At 38.4% G+C, this 23,838-nt stretch overlaps 1 protein-coding gene across 1 annotated transcript; it reads left to right on the top strand.

Moving 5' to 3' along the window:
• Positions 1–1,583: 1,583 nt before the first annotated feature.
• slc43a2a (solute carrier family 43 member 2a) lies at positions 1,584–22,592 on the top strand. The gene is made up of 14 exons (XM_026934805.3): positions 1,584–1,742; positions 3,984–4,203; positions 8,239–8,449; positions 8,600–8,655; positions 8,753–8,829; positions 13,741–13,833; positions 14,185–14,318; positions 14,555–14,757; positions 16,405–16,548; positions 17,325–17,451; positions 18,280–18,412; positions 18,713–18,786; positions 18,871–18,994; positions 20,371–22,592. Exons 2-14 carry the CDS (start codon positions 4,044–4,046, stop codon positions 20,530–20,532), a joined length of 1,698 nt encoding a protein of 565 aa, XP_026790606.1. The 5' UTR covers positions 1,584–1,742; positions 3,984–4,043; the 3' UTR covers positions 20,533–22,592.
• The last annotated feature ends 1,246 nt before the right edge of the window (positions 22,593–23,838 follow it).

Below are 23,838 nucleotides of genomic sequence, written 5' to 3'. Positions count from 1 at the left end.
CGTTCTGCCCAAAGTGTTGTAGATAAATTGTTACGCCATATTTTTGCCAAAACCAAAAATAGTTTGAATCACATGATGAACATAGAAAAGTTCATTTTCAGTTATAACTCAATTTTAACCAAAATTGTACTTGCTGTGTTTTGTCTTTATGGGGCAGTATATATAAATGAAACAAGCTCAACACATTTTATAAGACATTTATTAAGACTTATCACACAGTATCAAAAACTGAACATTACATTTGCTTCTGGTGCTCTTTAAACTATGATTTATCACATTCTATACGATATATACAGAAGATGGTATTTAGGGTTCATAAATCAGTGTGAAAGATTCAGTTATTTATTTCTTATAGCCTTCACTTCCTATTAAAGTTCTAATCTCATACTCTGCAGAAAATGTTTTTTGAAAACTTTTCACAGATGTATCCAGCTGTTATAATGCAACAAATCCAAAATCGTCATTATAAAGGGGTGAGATCATCTTTTATTCACAAAGGTTCTGAAGATAAAATGTCAGCTCTCAGGTCTAGCTCATGAGTCTCTGGACCTTTATGCTTCATTTATTGTGTTTTGCATTGATACCAACCCCTGACTATTCATACTTCCAATTAAAGCATAACAGATTAATGCAGACATAAATGTTGGGGGTCCTACATACATTCGGTGGTCATTTTGGCACAAGCAAATATTTAGTTAAACTATAACAGTTTGGTTAATTACATCTCGATTTCTGGATCTGTAACTGAATCAAGAATGAGCAGACATTTAAATGATTAGAAGAAAATGACTACTACACAGGCAGGAAATCTGTGCAGTCTGTAACATGCATACGGAAATATGGGGTTGTAATTAAAGGTGTAATTACTGAATTCAACCACCAGAGGGAGACTGTGTGTGTGTTGTTTAAAATTGGTTTATTACTCCTTTGTCTCTCCAAAGTTTTCTTCATATGAACAAACAGTCATGCGGTTGTTTGTGCTCTCAGGTTGTGGATCTCACAGAGGATATTTCCTTACTGTGTGGGTGACATGATTAAGATTAACATGGGATTTTTTTTTATTATTTAGGTCAGCTTTAATTTTCAGACTGTAAGGATTTACATGTATAGGCACTTTGTTTAAAGCAGTGTGTTAACCTCCTCATTGAGGCAGTGTAACATATATGATCCACTAGGATAGTTTTCAGAAAGTTATTCTAGACTATAAATATGGGCTACATGTTGACTATTATTGCAGTATATATTATTAAGTATTATTGTTTAATTAGCTTATAGATCCAAGGCGGAAATCTTTGTTCTGAAGCACTATAAATACTATAGTGCTATAAATGATGATCCAACAGTGACACAAATTTATGTTGATTATCATAATGATCTTGATCTACATGTTCCACAGCTTCAGAAATCGGAGAGATCATCTTCATAGCCCGAAAAACACATCTGTTTCACGGAAAACGTTCTTTATGTGGAACACAGAGAACAAAATATAATATCTCATTACATATTCATCAGTGCTCTCTCCTGATTGGCTTGCGTTCGGCTCTAGCTCAGCAAACAGCCAATCAGGAAGTTGTCTTGTTTATGAAGCAAGCGGTGCAAATATAAAAACAGGAACCTCTTAGGTTTGAAAATGAATAGATACAAAGAAGCCAAAATAACAGTAAGATCGGAACATTTACTCATCTGTTGGTGCTGTCAGGTCGGAAAAGAGCAAGATTCTGCTGAAGAACACTGATAAACAGGTATGACTTTTGTTTATTATAAGGATGCTCTGCAGTAAGTTGTAGCACTGTAATGACCTGATGGTTAGAGACTGTGACAACACATTCAAGATCATAATTTTAGTATTTTTTTCAGCACACTGATAGAAAGGAAGATGAAATCACAGGTGTTATCTTTTTATTGTATTATAGCCTACACTGCATGGCTGAGCATCCTTGTTTAAGAGCATAGATGATCACCATAGCAGATAAATAAATGATCAACATAGCAGAAGGTCTGAGTTATTTCATGAGATATAGCTGATGACAGCTTGGAAAGACATGTGAGATTGTTCAAATGTATTTCTTATTGAATCCTGTACCACAACTTTGTTTACAGGCTAAAATTAACCCTCTACAATAAGCCTTACACTGTGTGCTGGAAATTCTGCTCAAATATATACACAGCAAACCATTAATGCATCCATACAGTCCATAATTGATGTTTGTTTATATATATATATATATATATATATATATATATATATATATATATAAGAGAAATAAACTATTGCAGATGATTACTGAGATGGTAGTAGGAGATCCTGCTAATCTAATATTAGATCAGAAAAACAGGGTTGGAGGAAAAGACAGGATGAAGCATCAACATGACAACCTGTAGCCTAATGCATCAGCAAAACCATCAGAGAATGTAGTCCTGAGTGTTTTCTCAGTAGGAATAAAAATCCAACAAAGGACTGGAGAGTGCTGAAAGCAGGAAGTGCACAGAGTCGGTCCTCTGCCAGCAGCTCTTGATGCACACACACGGTGTGGGGAGGGGGCTCCCAGGCGGAGGCGCTCATTACTCTGTCCAGTTCAGACCAGTTTCAGAGCTCATCATTTCCGCAGGATACTGCAGAACATTCAGCCCGCATTGCTCTTCATTGCCTTTTTTTCTCGCTAAAACCTCCATGCACGATCTCACACAAGATGCAAATGAACAGTAAACATTTGTGCAAAAAGCGCCATCATTTAACAACCATTCGCTCCAAACAGCACAATATATATATTTTAAATTCAATTTAAATCTAATAACATTCACGATCCTGTCGGTAATTTACCAAAATGAACATTATACACGAGCACAAAGAAAAACCGCTCTAGTCTCGCGCCGTGCTGGTTCAAACCGGCTGGATCTTGGTCACACATGGAGTTTCTGTAGCGAAAGGTTTCTAGTTTAGCCAATGAGCGAGAAGCAGGAAAATGGTCCTCCAATCAATTCGCGTCTGGGCGGGACAATGGGCGGGGTTAAGATACAGCACGCCTCTATGGCTCAGCTGTTTTCTGTTTATGAGCTGTTTTTGTACAGAACTGGAACAAAGAAGTAGGTGGAAAGGCAAAAGAACGACGTTTTAACCACAAGACACCATATATAAAAAAATGTTTAACATTAATAAGCATATACCGCTAATATTAAACGAATAAGCCCAAGATTTAAGATGTATTTTTAAGGGTGAACAATGACTACGGCCCAAAACTAAGCAGGAAGCAAATTCCAGTTTGAGGCCATGAACACAGGAAGCACTTGCAGTCAGATGATCCAGAGGTGTTTTTTTCCCCACTGTGTATCAGATTACATTTATAATCCAACTGTTACAAAATATAAGGAATATTAGCACATTAGATGATTATGCACCATCATGCTTATTTGAAGAGAGTTTTTATTCCTAACTTCCCACTCACCAGACCCAAACCAGTTACAGTGATAACTGGATTTATCTTATAACAGCATTTTTTTTTACTAGTTTTGTTAAAATAGCACTTAGATCTAAGCTGACATTATTATACTTGTCTTTAGGTCATTGAGATTGGGATTAAACGTGACTAATTTCAAGTGAATAACCAATTAGGCCTGTATAATAATTATATGTTTCTTTGTATTATTTCTGTTGATTGTCAGAAATGACTCCTAGATTCCTAGATATGATTTTCAGAGACAGACTGATTTCATCAGTGCAGCCTAATAGGGGGCCAAATGGACTTCAGCTGCTATAGAAGAGTAAAGCTGTGTGTCATCAGCATATTGACTGAAGCATATGTTTTATACACACACACACACACACACACACACACACATATATATATATATATATATATATATATATATATATATATATATATATATATATTGCCTTGTAGGATAATGTAGTCAAGCCACATGCTGTTCAACAAGATGTGGTTTATAGGGCTGCCCCCTTGATTTTAACATGTTGGGTTTTCCAGGCTTAATCATCAAAGCTTTGCCGTTATCGCTGGTGTGTGAGAGTCACAGTGTCCAGCATCATGGCCCCCTCACTGGCCACAGCTTTCTCACGCCGCTGGTGGATGGCAGTGACAGCAGTGATTGAGAGTCTGCTCTTCTCTGCTGTACTCCTGGGATGGGGATCTTTACTCATCATGCTGAAATCAGAGGGCTTCTACTCCTCCCTCTGCAAAGAACCAGGTAAGACTGGTTACAACAAAGTAATAAACATGACTCAAAAGCATGCTAAATGCAGGTAGTGTGCAGGATTAGGCAAGACTAAAGATCTGACAACAAAGTGGGCACCGTGGGCACAATGTAAAAGGAGGAGCCTGCTCAGTTAGTCTATTCTCAGTACCTCCAGTTGACTTTTTATAGCACAACACTCAGCTACCTTAATCAGTTTAGAGAATTAGTCAAAAATATTAGTAGGAGTGGAGGAGAGGGTTTCCCACAGTTTCTCTGACTAATGATCTGATCTTAATTCACCATAATTGCACAATATTACCTCCAACACACCTCTATTTTTAAAGTGCTGCACCTTATCTCATAGTCTGAGACAGCATTGTTAACTGTAATAATCACATCACAGCTTGATTGAATGTGACGTAAAATTTTCCCAAAAAAGCAATTTCATTAAAGGTAAGACGAAATCAGAGAGGTCTACAAGATATCTTGCATAATAATCATTGCAGAGTAAGCTGGATTTAAACTTGAGGGCTTTGCTGCATCCATCTGCTTTGGATTTGCTTATTTTCTGAAATGACTGTTAGAAGTTGCTGAGTATACAAGTTGGCTGGGGATTAAAGTATTTAAGACTTCTGAATGTTGTTTTCTTACTCACAAAGCAAATCTGGAAAGGAAAAACACATCAATAAAGCACAAGCTATTTGGCACAGTATAGTGTAAAAATGATACTCAATGCAGCTGTAAATGTGTAGATCATCAGGGCAGTCCATGTTGATGAGTCTCTCCTGCTCAGTTATGTGTTTTCTACACCCGCAAAAAAATGTGATCTGGATGCTATTTTTGGCTCTCATGGATAGCTGACACAGGTCTAGTGTACTTGAGGCAGTGAGGACAGTACATGTGTACATCTGACCACTCTGTGACAGAATAGATTTGTGGATCATCTTTTAATTTATTTGTTTCCTTTAAAGTCCTACCTTTTATGATCTGTTTCCATGTGTTCATGTGCAGTAATTTGTTTTTTGGAAAGATTTGCTTCCAGTTTTTGGTGCATCTAGTACATGACTGTGTTTATCTATTGAGAGGAGACATGACGTTTTAGATCATCATATGTCATACAGGATTAATACTCACCAGTATAACCATCTTGAATTCATGATTTATGATCATTTCTTACTCAAACATTCACATTAAAAAAGGCCATATTAATATTGTACAATTGTTCTTTGGTCTTTGTTCATTTATTTTCATGAAAAAATCCTGTATTTTCAGTTCTTTTACTGTAATCTTACTTACAGTTCTCTTACTGTAATAATTCAACCTGTTTTTTTAGAACACATCATTCTTTGCCAAGTGCAGGTCTGTAGTTGTTAGAAATGTTGCTCTCTCTTGACGATTAATGACTTCATTGTGCATGTTCCCCCTTCTAAGAACTGCATTCTCATTCTAAGAAGTAGAAGTGTTTTACTGAGAATTGCTATACCTACTGCATTCTCTGAGAGATGGAATAGAGCCATTGCTTTCCGCCCTGTTCTTGTGAAAAAATCTCACCCCAGTCTTTCGGCTGCCATTTTTCATTTAACGCCAGCATATTTATAACCCAACTGGAGTAGTCATGGTGTCATGACAAGGGAAGTCAAGACCGAAGCCTACACATTCACTTTCTCTACCTGGCTATAAGCAAGATGGTTTGTTATTAGAAATAGCCAATATAATGCTCACACTGATATAGACATACACTGCACTCTTACGAAAAGGGGTTCTTTAAGGGTTTTTAGGATGGTTAAGGCTTTTAAGCTCAAACTGACTCTACCTGGAATCTTTTCTGAAAGAGAGACAGTATATTTAAGAAGGAGAAATTAAACAACCAGAATGGAATAGATTTAAATGTTCAATCAGCCACTAGTTACTAGTCTCAGACATGGATATTATATGATCTTATACCATAGTGAATTCTCAAATCTGATTAGTTAGAAGGTGTTGATTAATTTTTTATTAATTACTCATTGTAATACATTATTGTTTCTATAGTAGCAGCTAATTCACAGGGACTTGTTTGCAAGATGCTTGACATAATCAAAGGTTAATAATAAACATTAAAAAAACATGCTGTTATTTAACAAAGCAAAATGTCTAATTGTTGATATGGTGAAGGTTGTTAACATTTGTATGCTGTTATTGGAAAATAATCAATTGATATCAAGTAATAACCATTCCACCTCCTTATTAATTTTTTTTCTTATAATAGCATAGAAATTATGACTTTTATGACACCTCAATCTGTCAAGTAATCCCAAAATCATGTACACTATTTTTCCTTATCGATATCAGTATCAAGGTTGAGTCTAAGTTTAAACAAGTTTAAACTGCTTGTGTCCAGTTTCCATGACTGTTTTTGGACTCATCACATTTCACATGAGTAGAAGCAGCACAGATTTTGTCTAGCTCATCACCATGATAATCCTGTGTCACAAGCGAAGCCTCACCTTCCCTTTTCAGCAGCTTGGTTTACCTCAATGAGCACATGACATGTGAGTCTTACTCTGAGTCTTTCTGCATAGCAGGCAAAGAATCTGCTCTCATGTTGTATCTTTCTGACGAAGTCTGAGTGTTTGACAGGCCTGAGATCAGCTAAACCAAGCTCTGCAGTGCATAATCAGACTTTCTCACTTCCTACTATCTCTATCCAAAGAGGGAAGTGAATTACCATGTTTGAATGTGAGTGTGATGAGTGTTACACAGGCCACTTTTTGCTATTGACTTGATGCCACTCAGCGATTCTTTCTTACTCAGTAAGAGCCACTGAAGCCCAGCTGCTGTTTGTTCTCCAGTAACTGTCTCATGAGGCTTCATCTATTTGCTGCCGCAAATCAATCTTGCTTAACAAGCGTGTCTCCTTTGTCTGTCAGTCACAAAAAGTCTTTCATTCCAGGAAATACAAAAACATTCAGTCCCTTACATTTGTACATAACACTCACCCACACACTTCATAAACAGGTGCCCTCCTTGGCTCCACTTCACTACAGTTATACTAGTATACTTTTCTCAAGGCTGTTGAGTCATCTCTGTGGATTCCATTGTGTTGCAAGAAGTGCCCTTTATGGAATAAATTATCAAGAAGGACTTGTTTCTCAGCCAACGTGTGATTATACGCAAGTCAAAACAAGTGAAGTTTAGAAAAAATATGGCAATATAAGTAAGCCTGGATGGTTCTGAAGTAAACTTCAGTGTAAGGATTAGAGTTAAATTTCAGGGAAGACACCAATCCTTCTATTTCTGCCAGTTGTTTACATGGTGTGAGGCTGTGCCTTTTAGCCTGACCTTTCTGCCTGTTTCCTGGCCACTATCTCACTATGGCCCTACACTCCCACAGAGAGAGAGAGAGCGAGAGAGAGAGAGAGAGAGAGAGAGAGAGGATGGAGGTGCTTAGACTCTTTTCCACAAACACTTTTCTCTTACTCAGCCCTGAGCATGGGATCCTGTTAAGTTTTTTCTTAGAATTTAACTCTAACTAAGGGTAGATTTCCACTGCACAAAGTACTTTTGGCATAAAAAAAACCCTGAAATGGCTTTTTCCATTCTCCACCAGTCCCAGTACCAAAGGTTCCGGGTGCAAGATTTTTGGTACTTACATAAGATTAGCTGAACAAATGCAGAATGAATGAATAAAATACTTTTGCTTTCTGATCAATGGGGTGCTAACCTTACTATAATTTTTATTGAACTGTTAAACTCTGTACAGTGTTATGTTTCATTGTGGTTTCTTTTTCAAATAATAGATGAAATGGCCAATCAGTGAAACAAAAAAATCCAAAATGGTGCTGCTTTCATAGCGACCTTAACAATGACTATCACAGAGAGGAGGCAGTTGGATGTAAGCATAAGGCTTTTATTGTGAATGCAGATCAGCAGACAAATTTGTGGTTGGAAATCACATGTCTGTTATAATAGGACACATGCAATTATTATAATAAGATACATGACTATTTGATAATTGTCTTGTTTTATTGGGTTACTGGTTTGATCCCTTGTGTTGTATTTCTTTAGGCAACAATACAATGCAGAATGTGTCTGAAAAGAGTGAGGGAAACAAAAGTGAAGAGTTCCTGCAAATGAATGGCTGGCCCATCTGTAAAGAGCAGGATGAGATGCTGAATTTGGCCTTCACCATCGGCTCCTTCCTTCTGAGTGCCATTACACTGCCGCTGGGTATCATCATGGACAAATATGGGCCACGCAAACTTCGCCTGCTTGGCAGGTAAGAAAAATTAGACTAGAGTGATTTGACTGGTTTTACTGGTATGCAAGGTAAAAATCTTATATATAAATACATATAAATATAAATATATATGTACATAAAGTTCTCAAATGTAAGAACTCCTTTAACATAAGATCTCTGTGATCGCAGTGCCAGTTTCGCCCTCTCCTGTATTCTGATTGCTTATGGTGCCAGTGATCCAAGGAGTAAGTACAGGAACCTTGCTTGTTTGAAACAGTAGTCACTTACCAGGATCTATGTTTGGTTGCTTACTCTAATATCATGTCTGTCTGGTCTCTGAAGATCTCTCATTCCTGATCTTCTTTGCTCTGGCGCTGAACGGGTTCGGGGGCATGTGCATGACCTTCACCTCCCTCACAGTGAGTGTTACTATTTATATTAGGGTTTTTCTTTTCTACCAGGTGGTGCGGCATGGTTTAGCACAGCAAATTAACTGTGATCCCACAATGCGAATCCCACATGCAACACAGGTACTTTGAATCGAAGTACCTGTGTGGAATTTGATTACTCTTTTTGCCCAGGCACCATGTAAGCGGGACATACCGGTGGAGCTAAACGTGCAGACCACTGATTGGACAAATGCAATCGTCCTGATGATGTTTCTGGCTAGAATTGCTTTTCTGCCAGAACATTTCAATAGTGTAGAAAGTTTCTTTATCTTTTTTTTCTTCCATGTACTGTAGATATTCATCTTTTTTTCCAAGTAGACTTGAAAGGCAACATCACAATTTGATCATACAATTTAATGCTTCCGTTTCATATTTATTTATTCATTTAGTTATTCTAGTCACTATTTAATTGTTTTTATATTTATTACCTGTGAGTTGAGTAAAATTCCCTAATGGCTTCCTCAATGGAGCTGTACACCCTACATGCATAGTGAACAATGATATTTAAGATTCAGTCATATAAAGTACTCGACTTATTGTGTATTTGTAATATTTTAATGTTGTCTGATAAAGGTTGTGTTCACTTTTCTTTATATATCACTATAGTTCTGTGATTGTGGCAAGCAACAGTGTCACACACATTTGGATTTGAATGGGTTATGTCTTGGGGGGGATGGGCATGGTGGCTTAGTGGTTAACAAATTTGCCTCTAGGGTTGGGGGTTCGATTCCCGCCTCTGCCCTGTGTGCTCAGAGCTTGCATGTTCTCCTCGTGCTTCCTCTGGGAACTCCGGTTTCCTTCCCCAGTCCAAAGACATGTGCTGTAGGCTGATTGGTATCTCTGAATTGTCCATGGTGTGTGATTGTGCGGTATAGAAAATGGATGCATGGGTTATGTCTGATTTCATTTAGTTTTTGTCTTTCAAGCAGTATTTTACTAAACATTGCTATCATTAGTTACCACATGATAACCTCCTGGGAGCTTCTTCTACTTTCCTGGGTAGAGTTATGTAAGGATACTTAACTTTCGTTCAGTTAAGTGCTATTAGTTTTCTCAGCCTCATGGCAGGCAAGTTCCTCTTGTGTTCTGCTTTATCTGCCCTCTGCATCAGCTCTATGCTCCAAGCAAGGACCAAAAAAAGACATCAGTATGATTTATTGTTTGGATATACAAAGTGTTCCCTGCACTGCTAAGGAATGGTACAGACAAGCAAGCTGTGTTTCATTCTAACAGCAACACAGGCTGTCTGAGGAAGAGTCATATACTGTATGTAAATCTTATTGTGTTCTTGAGTGCTTTAGATATCAGTGTGTATTTTTTTTTTTCCATAATAAATTTTGCTCAGTTTATAGTAGAGGCAACCAGCCAGACTTCCCTTTCTTTCCCTTTCACCCTGACACCATAACAGGTATATTTTTTGTTGCCCTGTTTTTCTTGCCTCTTTTATCATGTCATACTTTGTGGCCTTACAGCTATATACCTGCTCTGTTTACATCGGAGGAAGTGTGTGAAACTGGAGGAAGAAACAAAGTGCTAAAATGTGTGTCAGATCATGCTGTGAAACAGTTCAGTTTGTAATTTTAGCTGTTGCAGCTGCTTGGTTCAAGTTAGCATTCCACTGCTACTTGAAATAACTGTTGGTTTTACACAGCTGATCAGAGTCTGGACACTCTGCAGGGGTTTCTTTCATTCCAATAACACACTTTCTATCCTCGAGGCTTCCTTTTTAATTCTGGTTTGCATGTGCTTTGCATATTTTAATCACAGTGGAACTGAGAAACATACCTAAATTTTCTGTAGTTACTAAATGAGTGAATAGATATAATTGCTCAAATTTGGAAACTAGGAGTGATTTAAAAAAAAGAAAACATTAACTGCTTAATACATAACAGTTTTAGTCGTAATCTCCTTCCCATCATTTTGCTCGTTCATTCTGTGTGTCCCCCACCCACCCTCGGCCTCTATCCCTTTCCTTTTGTTTCTCCCTCTGAGTTTCTATCTGCTCACTCAGCACAAGGTGTACTAACTGCAGTAAGCAAGTGAGGAGGGGGGTCTAAGTATGTACCACTTACCTCACACCCTTGGCTTGTTCTCACAACACTGACTCATATATAACTAGAATCATGGAATCACCCTTCTTTTCCCGTTCTTTTTCTTTCTCTTGCAATTTGACCTCATCTCTCCCTCATCTACTGAGTGAGATACACATTATGCTCTCTTGACTGCAGTTGTGCTATGACAAATTCTCTTCCACTATGCACAATAATCCCTGTTTGGGAGTCAGTCTGAAAGGAAGCTTCAGTACTATTTGGTCATGTTGGTTCATATGCAGATTTTATCAAAACAGATTTGACTGTGGTGTGAGGAATAGAGAAATAACGCGTCAGGGGATGGGTTGGGCTTAGGAGGGAGGGCGGTGTTGGCAGATGAAGCAAGACGGGGCTGGATGAGTAACAAGAGTTCCAGACAGACACACACATGCTGAAACTGAGAACAGCCTGTAAACAAGGCACACCAGTGCTGTTTATCAGAGACGCTGTTCCTATCATCCGCTCTGCCTGGCACAGATCTGAAGGTCATGTTGATTTGCACAGTCAGTTTAGGTCATCGGGTACACACGGATGCTGTTCTAACAACTTTTCTTTGTTTCCTTGCTTTCTTAAATACTGTTCTTTGCTATCAGCACATAGACACGAGGCTGTTGTGACAGAACATCTCATTCTGTGATCTGACTCAGTTCAGTTCACTCCGGTTTCTTTTCCACTTCTGTGTCCATTTCATTTCCCTCTTTGTGGTCCCAGGTCTTTTGTGGTTAGTGTGAGAGACTTGGCCACGCTACTGTTTTGTGTCTGTGACTCATTCTCTTCTGCTCTGCAAAATCCCCCCTGTTCAAGTGGATGTCTAAAGAAATTGCAGTTTGCTGTACACTACTGTTTTGTACAAAGGGAGTGGGGGTGGGCAGGCATTGGAATTACTTTTATACAAGTGGGAAAATCCATTTCTAGTGTTTTTTTTCCATCACAAGCTTTATTGATTTTTTTTTCTTGTGTCATCTGTACATTTTTTGACAGAGCTGATGAGCAAGTGCCCGCATTTCAATATGATGGAACTTTCTTGATAGTTTTCCATAATGCAAATGATCATACAGTATATCACCTTCATATCAGGTAATTTAAATACATAAATGTCTATTTATATCCTTTTTAAACATTTTTACACAGTTTAAAAACATAGCAAACTGTTACTCCAACAGCATTGTGCTTTAGAACTTTATTTTTCCCTTGGTGTGTAATTTTTCATGTAAGCACCTTTATGAGACACCTCAAAAGAGCAGAGTTATATCATGTAATATTTATGAATATTGATTATTTTCTGTAAAACGAACAAGTAAAGAGATGCTTCTCACCTTTGACCCTAAAAGAGAAGTGTGTTAAGTGTGAACAGTGATGCTTCAGCTTTGAGACAAACCCAAAATAGCACAGACATTAAGTGAATATGTTTTAGTCTGAGCTCCTCTGCAAACAGACTATTTTCTAGGCAGATGCACAAAATAGTTTTTCCTTTGTCCTATTCACATTATTAGCTTTGCTGCATACTCAATTCAAATTCAACTAAGACTGCTGGTCTTATCATCATCTAACTTGCACCACTTGCTTGCATCAAACTTCCTATGCTTGAGCAGTGCAAGGTGTGCAGGGCATGAAACTGTTAAAGGGAAAGTTCTAGTTAAAAGGTTGTAGAGCCGATGTTTTGCATACCTACAAACAAAAGGCAAAGGGCTTGATACGTTTGATATATGTTTGTTAAAATATATGTGTTGTGATTTAGTACATTGGTGAACATATTGTATATATAGATAACATATAACATATAGATAATGAATATATAAATGAACTGTTATTGCAGTGAGTCTTGTGCTCATGTCATTGTGGAAGGAATAAGGAAAACATTGGCGTGGTGGTGTTGAAACAGTCTCTTTAATCTACATGTTTTGTATGAGCGTGGTGGTGTTTTTAATGTGCTGTTCCCTGTGTACTGCTCACTCAGCCCTCTGCAGTCTTGAAAAAGAAGAGCCAAGCACTTCATGTGGGTCACTGTTGTGCTGCCAGCATAAGGTCCTCTCTGACAGAACACCGCTCTGTGTGTGTATGTGTGTGTGTGTGTGTGCGAGAGAGAAAGAGACTGTTATTGCTTGTGTCTTCTTGGATGTTTTGGCTTTCCCGGATAGGGAATGACCTTTCCTCTAATTAGAGGCAGTGAATGGCGTGTAGGTTGGGCTCCAGTCAACTCTTTCGTTCCTGCCTGCTGGGTGTGGGGAGGAGGGAGTGGGGTGGAGGAAGAGAGACAATTTCTTGGAAAAACAGTAGTGTGACTTTAAGAACAGTGAGTCTGTATGTATACCATGACACTTTCAGGGTTTGGTGGTCTGGCTGGCACATTGATACGTTAAATTCTCAAACATCCTCAGAGCATGTGGAAATCACAGCATGTTTTTCAACATTTTGACTCATTGGTTCCATTTCATTTTGTCTTCTAGCTGTGGGACACTTGACAGTTGTTTAGTTCAGAACAGTCTGTGCTCATCTCTTATCCTTTATCTGCTTATAAGGGACATACTCTTATGCAAGACCTCACAACCTCTCTCTCTCTCTCTGTCTCTCTCTCTCTCTCACACACACACACACACACTCACACTGATAGACATATCCTCATGAATTATATGTTGTTTTCTGATAAATAAAAATATAATAATCTCTGGCAAATTGTTGTGTTATAAGCGGGATTCCTTAGTTTGAAGTTAGAAGATTTTTGTACATTTTAATTTATTGTGATATGAACAAAACTGTGTATCTCTGAATGTCGTCTTTGTTTGTTTCTCAGCTTCCCAACATGTTTGGAGACCTACGCTCCACTTTCATCGCACTCATGATTGGATCCTACGCTTCTTCTGCTGTCACTTTTCCAGGCATTAAGGTAAAAATCCACAGTCGATCCATGTTTTAAGTCTGTTAGTGACAGAAGAATGGTAACATAGGTGACGCAACATGGCAGCTGCCACTCTTGTAATAAGCTTTGCCATCCCAATGTGACCTGAAATCACATCTTTGAGAGGACTATTACTCTTGTGCAATTCATGTAGACTTAATATATTGCATATAGCTTAAGTTTTGATTTTAATCAATATTGAAGCATTTTAGGTGTTTGGAGCAAATTCCACAAATTACATGAGTATTAGGAACAATAGAACAAATATGTAACCAATACAGTAATGTAATGTTGCTACCCCTTAGTGTGTGTTTGAATTAATATTTATTATTCTCACAGGTGATCTATGACCTGGGCGTGGCCTTCATCACCATCCTACTTGTCTGGGCCGGCTGTGCTGGCCTCGTCTTCATCAACTGCTTCTTCAACTGGCCACTGGAGCCCTTCCCTGGACCCGAGGACATGGACTACACGTATGTGATCTCTTGCAAACACAACAAGTCCCACCAATCTCTCTCTGATCCCTCTCAGTCTGTTCTATCCACCCATCATATGAAAAGAAGACTTTGATCATTAGGGTTAATAGCTTACAAAGATTGTTAACACTGACAGATTAATTTATCAGGCTCAGATCCACTTCTTCTCACTTATATCTCTTGTCAATTCATCATTCATTTGTTTCAAAATGCCGGCTTCTTGTTTCCATTAGTGTGAAGATCAAGTTCAGCTGGCTGGGCTTTGACCATAAGATCACAGGCAAGCAGTTTTACAGGCAGGTGACCACTGTGGGCCGCAGACTCAGTGTGGGGAACTCCATGAAAAACCAACCCAAAATGCTGGCCACTCAGGACGGAAACAAGATCTGCTTGTCCACTGTTGACCTAGATGTGCAGTGCAAGTCTACAGAGGAGTGTAAGGGTCATAACTATTCATAAGTACTTATTTAATATAAATGAAATGTCTTCTTAGCAGGTAGTAAAATATAGACCTAGATTTTGCCAGGACTCCATCAGCAGTTTAAAGATTTAACAAAAATATATGCAAATTTTTATTTGTATATAATGATTTGTTACTAATTTCTAATTAATTGTCTTATTCTATTTGCTGATTATTTTGATTATTTGCTTGCCGTTTTAGGCTTGAAATTTGATCAGATGTTTAGAAATAGGCTTAATAATCTCATATATGTTGTATAATAATCATATAATAAGACCTATTAGATAAATGTGCCTATATTCAGATATTCTGCTAAGATATTTGCTAAGATAACATTTTTGAAGTGTCCCTGAACATACTGTCAGCTTAAATAATTATATAAGTCCAGTGACAGATTTTCAGCTTCATTCTTGACATAAACAGCTGGTAATGCTGTTACAAGTGTCAAGCTTCAACTCACTGGTTCTTCGAGCAGACAGCCTCATTCAAGCATACATTAGTCTAGACAGACAAGACAGACAGCCTTTGGCCAGCAAGCTGTCCAAGTCCAGTGATTTAAGAAGGCTTTCCCTTTAAAGCACACACCTCGCATCCTGATCCAGAACATAATGGCGTGTAAGCACACAAGCTCTAGCTAATGAATGGATGTAAATAAAGCTTTTTTATGTGAATGTTCCTTAAGTTCCTTTAGTAGCCCGAGTCAGACTGAAAGCCAGTGTCTCAGGGCTGGAGGGAGAGTTCTGTGCACTTTGGCTGCACTAACCCAGATCGGTATAATACAATTAGTCCAAACTGTGACGAACACACAGACCTTTGCAAGCCTTCTCTGCTCATATGAGGGTCTTTAACTCACAATGGGGGTCTCACGTTTGGCTCGTTCATGCCAAATGGACCATATAATCGATTCACACAGTATTACGAGAAGCTCTGGCTGGCAAAAGATTTGGCGAGACAGGCAGGCTGAGAGCCAGCAGCAATGGGTGAGCTGTTTTTTAAAGGATAGTCTGATACTGATCAAATCCTAAAGCTAATGCCTTCAGGTCCTCATGTTTTCATTACGCTTGTTAATTACAGCAGGCCTTAGAATCAAGAAGGCCTTCAGTCTGTGTGTGTGTTCTGGGAGGGATTTTATTTCCTGAAGTGAGGTAGATTCCTGAAATACTGAGCAATAAATAGTCACCACAGCTGTGTCCAGGATTATAAATCCCTTCCCTTCATCGGTTAGTGTGGGTTTACAGCACCAAGACTGGCTGATTATTAACAGGCCAAATTTTCCAGCCTGTAATGGACCATGAGGTTTATGCAGCCATTACCTTGCCATCCGAGCACCTGTAGAATTATTTTCCATTGGAACAGAGGCTGCTGTAATCAATTAAACATTTCTGCCCGTCTCTTGCCATGTGACAGGTATGGCCTCAGCTTCGCTTGGTCAACACGACCAAGCTGCAGTACTTTTCCATTCAGTACATGTGGGAAAAAAGACGAGATAAATGATTGCTTTATACTTCACCAACAAAGACGATGGATCAAAAGTGATATAAGACTTTAAAGATGAAGGAATTTTGTCTCATAGATAAGATGAAAGGTCTGATAAGATTCTTCTTTTCTTTTCTTTCTCTCTAGCCCAGTCATTCATGCGCAGTGTCTTCAGCCCGATCTTCCTGCTAAGCCTCATCACCATGTGTGTCACTCAGCTGCGACTCATCTTCTACATGGGAGCCATGAACAGCATCCTGGAGTCCTTTACTGAAGGAGACCTCACCACGGGTGGGTGTAAAGAAGTGTTTACTTGTGATGGTCCTGACTAGCACCAGCGAAGGCTGACGAATGACTGAATGCCATTGACTAATGTCTTCTGTGGAAACTCACACTCAAATACTAAAAAAGCGCCAATAGTATGGGAAACACCACAAAAACCCAGTTGGCTTGGTGTGTCAAAAACACAGATAGGCATGTTGTAAGTTATTCATGTGATACTGCTAAATGCAAAGCATAATGTTACACACTACAGACCGCAGCTTTATAGTCGCTAGTGTATGTTCTGTCAAGTACGTCTAGCTACTTCAGGGCTGTTTTCCCTGGAATGTCACTGTTGCACATTTTTCTTTCAAATTGACATACTGCTTCAAGTTCATGTTACAGAAGGTATATTTCCTCCACTGGCTATTTCACGCTCTAACTCCTCTTGATGTGTGTTTTCTCTGCTTTTTCTGCGTGTTCTCATGCTTTCTAATGCCTTCTCAGTGGAAAAGATGGAAGTGGGTAAGACTGCAGGCTAAATTGTATGTGCATTCTTCATTCTTTGTCGTCCTGCTCGTCCACCTCCTCCTAACTTTGACGTTAATTCACGTTGTCATATAATACACAAATGGATTCTTGTCTGGATTAGATATTCTGCTTTGTGTCACAACTCGACTACGCAATCCATCCACCCACACTTATGTCAAAATAATTTTGATACAGCCAGTGATGAATGATTTTGGATTTGATGCTTACTATGATTCTTCTTCCTTCTTCCTTCCTGATCTGTCTTCCTTTCTCAGTGAGCACATACACCTCTATTTTTGGTGTGCTACAGCTGCTGTGTCTCTTGACTGCTCCAGTGATTGGTTACATCATGGACTGGAGATTAAAAGAGTGCGAGGACAAGAATACGAAACAAATCACCAAGTGAGTGGGACAGTTAAACCCGTTAATCCCGATAGCACATTCATGTCATGTCACAGAATTAGGGAGGATGGGAAAACTTCCCATTATTCCACCCTGAAAGTGTCCACACGTTGCCGTTTCATTTGCTAGTTAAAAGTGGTGACTTTTATTTTTATCTAACATCAGCTAGTATTTGCTTAGAGACATGTTTATATTAAACGTTAGCACATCAGCTCCCAACCCTTAATAGAACTAAATAGTCCAATTTATCAGTTGTAATTCAGTATAAACTAAAATACAAACTAAAACTTTATTTGTTTGGACACACAGTTGGATGGGGCAAATTATGGTTTTTCCCTCATGATGTGAAAGAAGTATAATATCCAATATCAGGCCTTTTTAAGTATCTTATTAAATGTGTGATAATTTCTACTACACATCCACTGTGCCACTTTTCAGACTCCTTCTGAGTCAAAATAAACCAGTTTCCTTTTTTTAAAATAAAAAAGTGACATTTTTGTGATTATATATATATATATATATATTATATAGATTATAGATTATATAGATTATATATATTATATATATATATTTTTTTCAAATGTTATTGGTGTTTTTCCTCCCACTGTTTCATTACAACCACCACAGATCAAGTCCTACCATATTTTAAAAATTTATATTTTAAAAGAGCTTGATAGAAATAATCTCCATCATATTTGGATGATAATACTGTATCTTTTCATATATATGTTTTGCATCATCCATGAACTGTGGCAGACACTGAGATATGCAGCTACACCATGGCATGTCAGTGTAATCAGTTTGCCTGTATTTCTCTCCTGTTCTCAGAGACCCCACCCAGCCAAAGAAGCGTGATAGGCAGATCCAGCAGATCAGCAACGCCACCAGAGCCTTTATCTTCACAAATCTGCTGCTGGTGGGCTTCGGTTTCACCTGCCTGATCCCCAACCTGCCTCTCCAGGTAAGCTATACTATACTCAGTGTTTACCACACAGTTAACCAGCCTGCACCACACATCCGCAGGGCAGAAAGTGGGTGCAAAGCTGCTCACGTCACTGCAGTTGTTGCTATAGCAGCTGTATAGTAATTTAGTGACCCCTTGTGGATGAATTTGTCATTTTATTTCCATATCAAGGAACTGCCTGTTCTTCATTTATTCATTATAGAAACCATTTTAGGAAACAGAAAAAAAATACACAGCATATGGAGGTGTTGTTATGTAACTTTCAATCTGAAGATTATACTCTTGCTCTCTCTATAGATTTTGTCCTTTATATTGCACACCATTGTGAGAGGTTTTATCCATTCTGCCGTGGGAGGCCTATATGCTGCTGTGTGAGTACACTAGCTCTGATTTGGACCTTAGCCCATTTGTGGATTTGAGAACAGTTTATGACTGTTGTTTTATCTGGTCTGCAGGTACCCCTCCTCTCAGTTTGGCAGTTTGACAGGTCTGCAGTCTCTGATCAGCGCTCTCTTTGCTCTTCTGCAACAGCCTCTATTCATGGCCATGATGAGCCCGTTAAAGGGAGATCCTCTCTGGGTGAGGACTACAGCACACACACATCCTGTGACTATAGCCATGTTCCAATAATCAGTAATAAATACAGTTTAATTAGCAGGATGTTGTTTAACCCTTTTAAACTCCAGGATTGTCATTCAGTTATTAATCTTAAAGCATATTGCATAATGTCTATGAATTATTCAGTAAATACAGTGACACTAATTGGAACAATTTGTAGTTACAAGAATGAGGAAGGTAAGCCTGGACTCGTCGATGAGTCCTGAGAGGATGAGGGGTTATTATAAAAATGTATTAATTAGACATCATTTACACAATCAGTCCCATTCAGTTGTTTCTTGTCTGACAGCTTCATAGACTGATTCATTCCTGTGGTTAAATATATCTAGGCAATATAATTTAAGCAGACAGGCAACTAGCCCCTAGCTTTCCAGGACATACATACAGCAGTGTGTTCCCTCTTTGTAATTTCAGATAGAGCACTATATTTCTAGGACTCTATGTTCCCTCATTGACGGTTTCTAGGAAACAGCCCAGCTTCTCAATGCTCTATTTTTCTGTCTTATCCTATATACCCTTAATATTCCCTTATATAATTCGTACCAAATCAGTCAAATCACTTTAACATGTTTAAATTAGATTCAGAAACAGCTTCCAAATCAAGGATGTTTTGAGGTTCGATATTTGGTGACTTCTTGACCTCGACCATGACCTTGGGAACAATTTCGCTAGTTCCCTTAATGTATTGTATTGACAGAACATAGAGCTGAGGGAAACATATGACCCTTGGAATATAGGGTTCTGGGAATTTATGTCTCTGGGAATGTAGGGCCCTGGAAGTATGTTGCTCTGGGAATATAGTGCTCTGGGAGTATAGTGCTTCAGTAATATAGAGCTCTGGTAATCTAGTACTCTGGGAATATGGTGCTTCGGTAATATAGTGCTCTGGGAATATGGTGCTTTGGTAATATAGTGCTCTGGGAATATGGTGCTTTGGTAATATAGTGCTCTGGGAATATGGTGCTTTGGTAATATAGTGCTCTGGGAATATGGTGCTTCGGTAATATAGAGCCCTGGTAATATAGAGCTCTGGGAATACCGTGCTCTGGTAATACAGAGCTCTGAGAACATAGTGCTCTGGGAATATAGTACTTTGGTAATATGGTGGCCTAGGAATATAGTGCTCTGGGAATATACTCCTCTGAGAATATAGTGCTCTGGGAATATTGTGCTCTGGGAATACTAAACGCATTCTTGATTGTGATCTCTACTGCATTTCAGTTCTGGTTATGATGTTATTTATATAACATCATATAAATATAAATCTAGTCACAGCCACAGTGAATGCAGTACAGTAATGCGTGTTCTCTGATGACCATGTTGTGTGCTGTGTGCAGGTAAATGTGGGCCTGCTGGTTCTCAGCATGCTGGGCTTCTGCCTCCCTGGCTACCTGCTCTGTTATGGCAAGCAACTGCGTCGGCAAAAACAGGAGCGGGAGGACGACCCCAAGATCTGTCTTAAGATCAACAATGGCAACAACCAAGAGGCCTTTGTCTGAACATGGACTCGGACATGAACGCCACAAGTCAGACTGAGAGCCAGGAGGCAATAGAGGGGAACGGAGAGAGGAATGAAAGTTGCAAAAAGTATAATTCAACTATCCTCTTTCCCTTATCCATCTCCATCAGTGTTCTACTACTCTTACACACACAAACAGAAACACAGACACACAGGCAAAGCAGCAAATACAATGACATTGTGCCACCCAAATAAGTTTACACACCCTGTAGTCTCAATACCAGATTCTCTGGGTAAACCAAGAGCATTTAGTTACTGGAAAATGTTCCTTTAGAATTAAATCTAGTGTTGTCTGCGTAGTTGAAATTCTCCTATGGATTAGGAGCGTCTAGCTAATCCAACTAGCCCCTTCTCCTAGTTCTCTGTCCATCATATAAACCCAGAGAACAAGCCAGGTTAGACAATAATATCTTTGTTTTTAGATATGATTACCATATTTACTGGGAGCAATTTCCAATCTGTGTTCGATTTCTTGCCTCATTTTCTGATCCTGACCTATGTGGCTAGAATAAAATGAAAGGAGTATTAATTATATAGTGATGATACCAGACTGATACCAGATGATACCAATATTGTTTCTCCTGGATTATTTCCTAGTGGGCTGGATGAGCACTGTGAATCACAAGGCACAACATGTAATGCTACCTGCACTGGCTATCCTCTCATACACAACAACTTATCAAAGAACTCATAGTACTTTTGAATATAACAGACATGGGCCACATACACACTACCTATCTGGCTTGACACATCAAAGAGGAAAGTAGGGAAGAAACTCCACAAAGACATGTTATCCTGTCCTTTCTTTCTGGATTTTTAAAAATCGTATTCCTGTTCTTCATACTATGGATATATGGACATACAGTATTAAGACTCAGTATGAACTCCTCCGGTTGGACAGCATGCTTAAACAACAGAAGAGAAAATGAGTGCTACAAGTGTTTTAAGACATTTATTATTGCCAGTAATTATGACTGCAACCTCAGTTATGTGACTTGACATTTCTGGTTCCTCCAGTGTTTACAATGATCTTATAGTCTCAAAAACAGTTTCTAGGCGACGCTCCCGCTTTGAGATATTTTATGAATGCAGGCCAGGCCAGATCCAGCAGCATGCTACACACTAGGAGTGGGCACGATGGCAAAAATATCATATTGCGATATTTGAAATCATCTTCATCATATTTTATATCATTATATTTAGTTTTGCTGAGGTTTAGGATGACAGAAGAGCCATATTATGCAATATTCAGAGATTTAAACAAAATTAAAGTATTTAATAAGGGAAAAGGAAACAATTGGTACAAAAGTAGTTTTCTTTTTTTAACTTTGAATCAGTTACAGCAATAATGAAGAAGCACTGACTCTTGACACTGCTCACAGGACTCTGTATCATGAGCTTAATATATCGCAGTATCGATGTAATATTGTCATATTGCCCAACCTTACTATCCAGAGCACAGCATGGCCATGAGACGGCAGCTTCTACTGAATGGAGCATATCTGAGACACGCTGCATGTGCTTAATTAAAATCATGTTAAACAATGCTTTTTATATAATTAATGCTTCTTTTTAAGATCAGTTAAAGATGCAGCATTTAATCTTTGAAAAAAGTACCAAACTGATTATTATCTAATTTGATCTGATCATTAGCAATGCAGCATAGATTTTCAGGTGACATGTTTTGCAGTATATTTCAATTTCAGATGAGCAGAATGTTGCAGTAGTAACAGTACTCTAAAGTCATGTTTTGCTTTATGAGTGGCTCATAGATGGTTACTCGATAGTAAACAAGTGACTGTAAGGAAAGTAAAAAAATTCACACAGTACAACAGACTGAACTTCACCAGCAATAATATGCGACACCATATTGAATAGTTCTTAGACTGTAGGTATTGTACTGATTACCAGTGTATGAGTGTGTTTCCACCCACCTGCTCATTCATTATTGGACTAAAGTATACTAATTGTAAAGGTTAAAATGCTAGCTATAATTATTATTATACGTTTTCTTTTTTTTTTTCTTTTTTTTTTTTTTTGTGTGAAAACAATTAGACTAGTAACAACTCTTTTCAATTGTTTTTACCTGCAATGTGGCATGATCCCATTCAAGTTGTGCTCCATCTCATGACAGTTTGTGTTTGCATTTATGGAGAGAGGAAAAATGAGAGACAGCATGATGTTGGTTAAAGACTGAGAAGTTAACTTGCTTCTGCTAGTTTTTACAGTGTATGTGTGCTGTAATCCTTCTTCATACAGAACTATCTAAGACCAACGCATAAAGGGTGGTTTAGGCAGTCAATCATCTGATTGCTCAAGGGTCTTGGATGTTGTCCTGTTACTGTGTTTACCTAAATTATCCTAAATGGAAAAGAACAGGAATGCTGTTTTCATGATCATCAAGTATTAGTTCCTTAGTGTATCTTACAAACGTAGGGTGTCATACATCCGTAGTCACATATTGTGGCTAAAAATTTTGGCTAAACTTGAATTTACTTTGATAATCAAAAAGGGAGGTGCTTGAAATCATACTGTATCTCTTCTCTAATCCCACATTCATGTAGCTAAATTAAGGCTGATTTGCAGGGAATTTAATCCAGTGTTGTCTTTTCTTAAAAGCTCAACTCCAACCCAGACAGAAATTACTCTCAAGTGTTCTCATTTCAGACTATTTACCTCAGCATTTTACGTGCCCATATAAAATAGTATAAAATGATTTGAGATGAGATTTTAAGTAAAAACCTAATACGCTTTCATGACTCGTATTGAAATGACTGTCCTGTCACCTGCTAGTTATAAGCTAGTCATAGCTCTCTGTGTAGTGATGCATCATGTGATGTGAACGTCACAAAGAAACATCTCTGTTGCCTTAGTGAATGAGTGCTGTGGTTTAAAAAGTGGCACTGGTGCACCTTGATCTTTCACAAGGATGATAAATCAGCAAAAATATGTCCTTGCTGTGCATATAAACAGATGACAGTTTGAGCTTTCAGCTTGATTGTACAACTGAATATATGACATTTGCATCCCTCAACCTTTGTATCCTACTAAAGGTAGACCAAGACAGCTTCACTGATTTTTCCTCCGAGATGTTTCACTGTGATTTTCAGTAGAATGGATGAGCTGTGCAGAGAAACAGGTTAAATCTTTCTCACACCCTAGTCTTTGTTTTTCTTTGCATAAGTATGTTCTCTATAAGGAGATTACCTGTGTGCATTTGTCAGCTTTTACAGACTTGAACATGTTTAGATATTATAGATGGAATTTCACATTAAGGCAGTACTGT

This window comes from Pangasianodon hypophthalmus, chromosome 14 (assembly GCF_027358585.1).
Source record: "Pangasianodon hypophthalmus isolate fPanHyp1 chromosome 14, fPanHyp1.pri, whole genome shotgun sequence".
In the NCBI taxonomy this organism is placed as follows: Eukaryota; Metazoa; Chordata; class Actinopteri; order Siluriformes; family Pangasiidae; genus Pangasianodon; species Pangasianodon hypophthalmus.
Note: the sequence above shows the minus strand (reverse complement) of the source record. Positions and strands in the feature narration are given on the sequence as shown.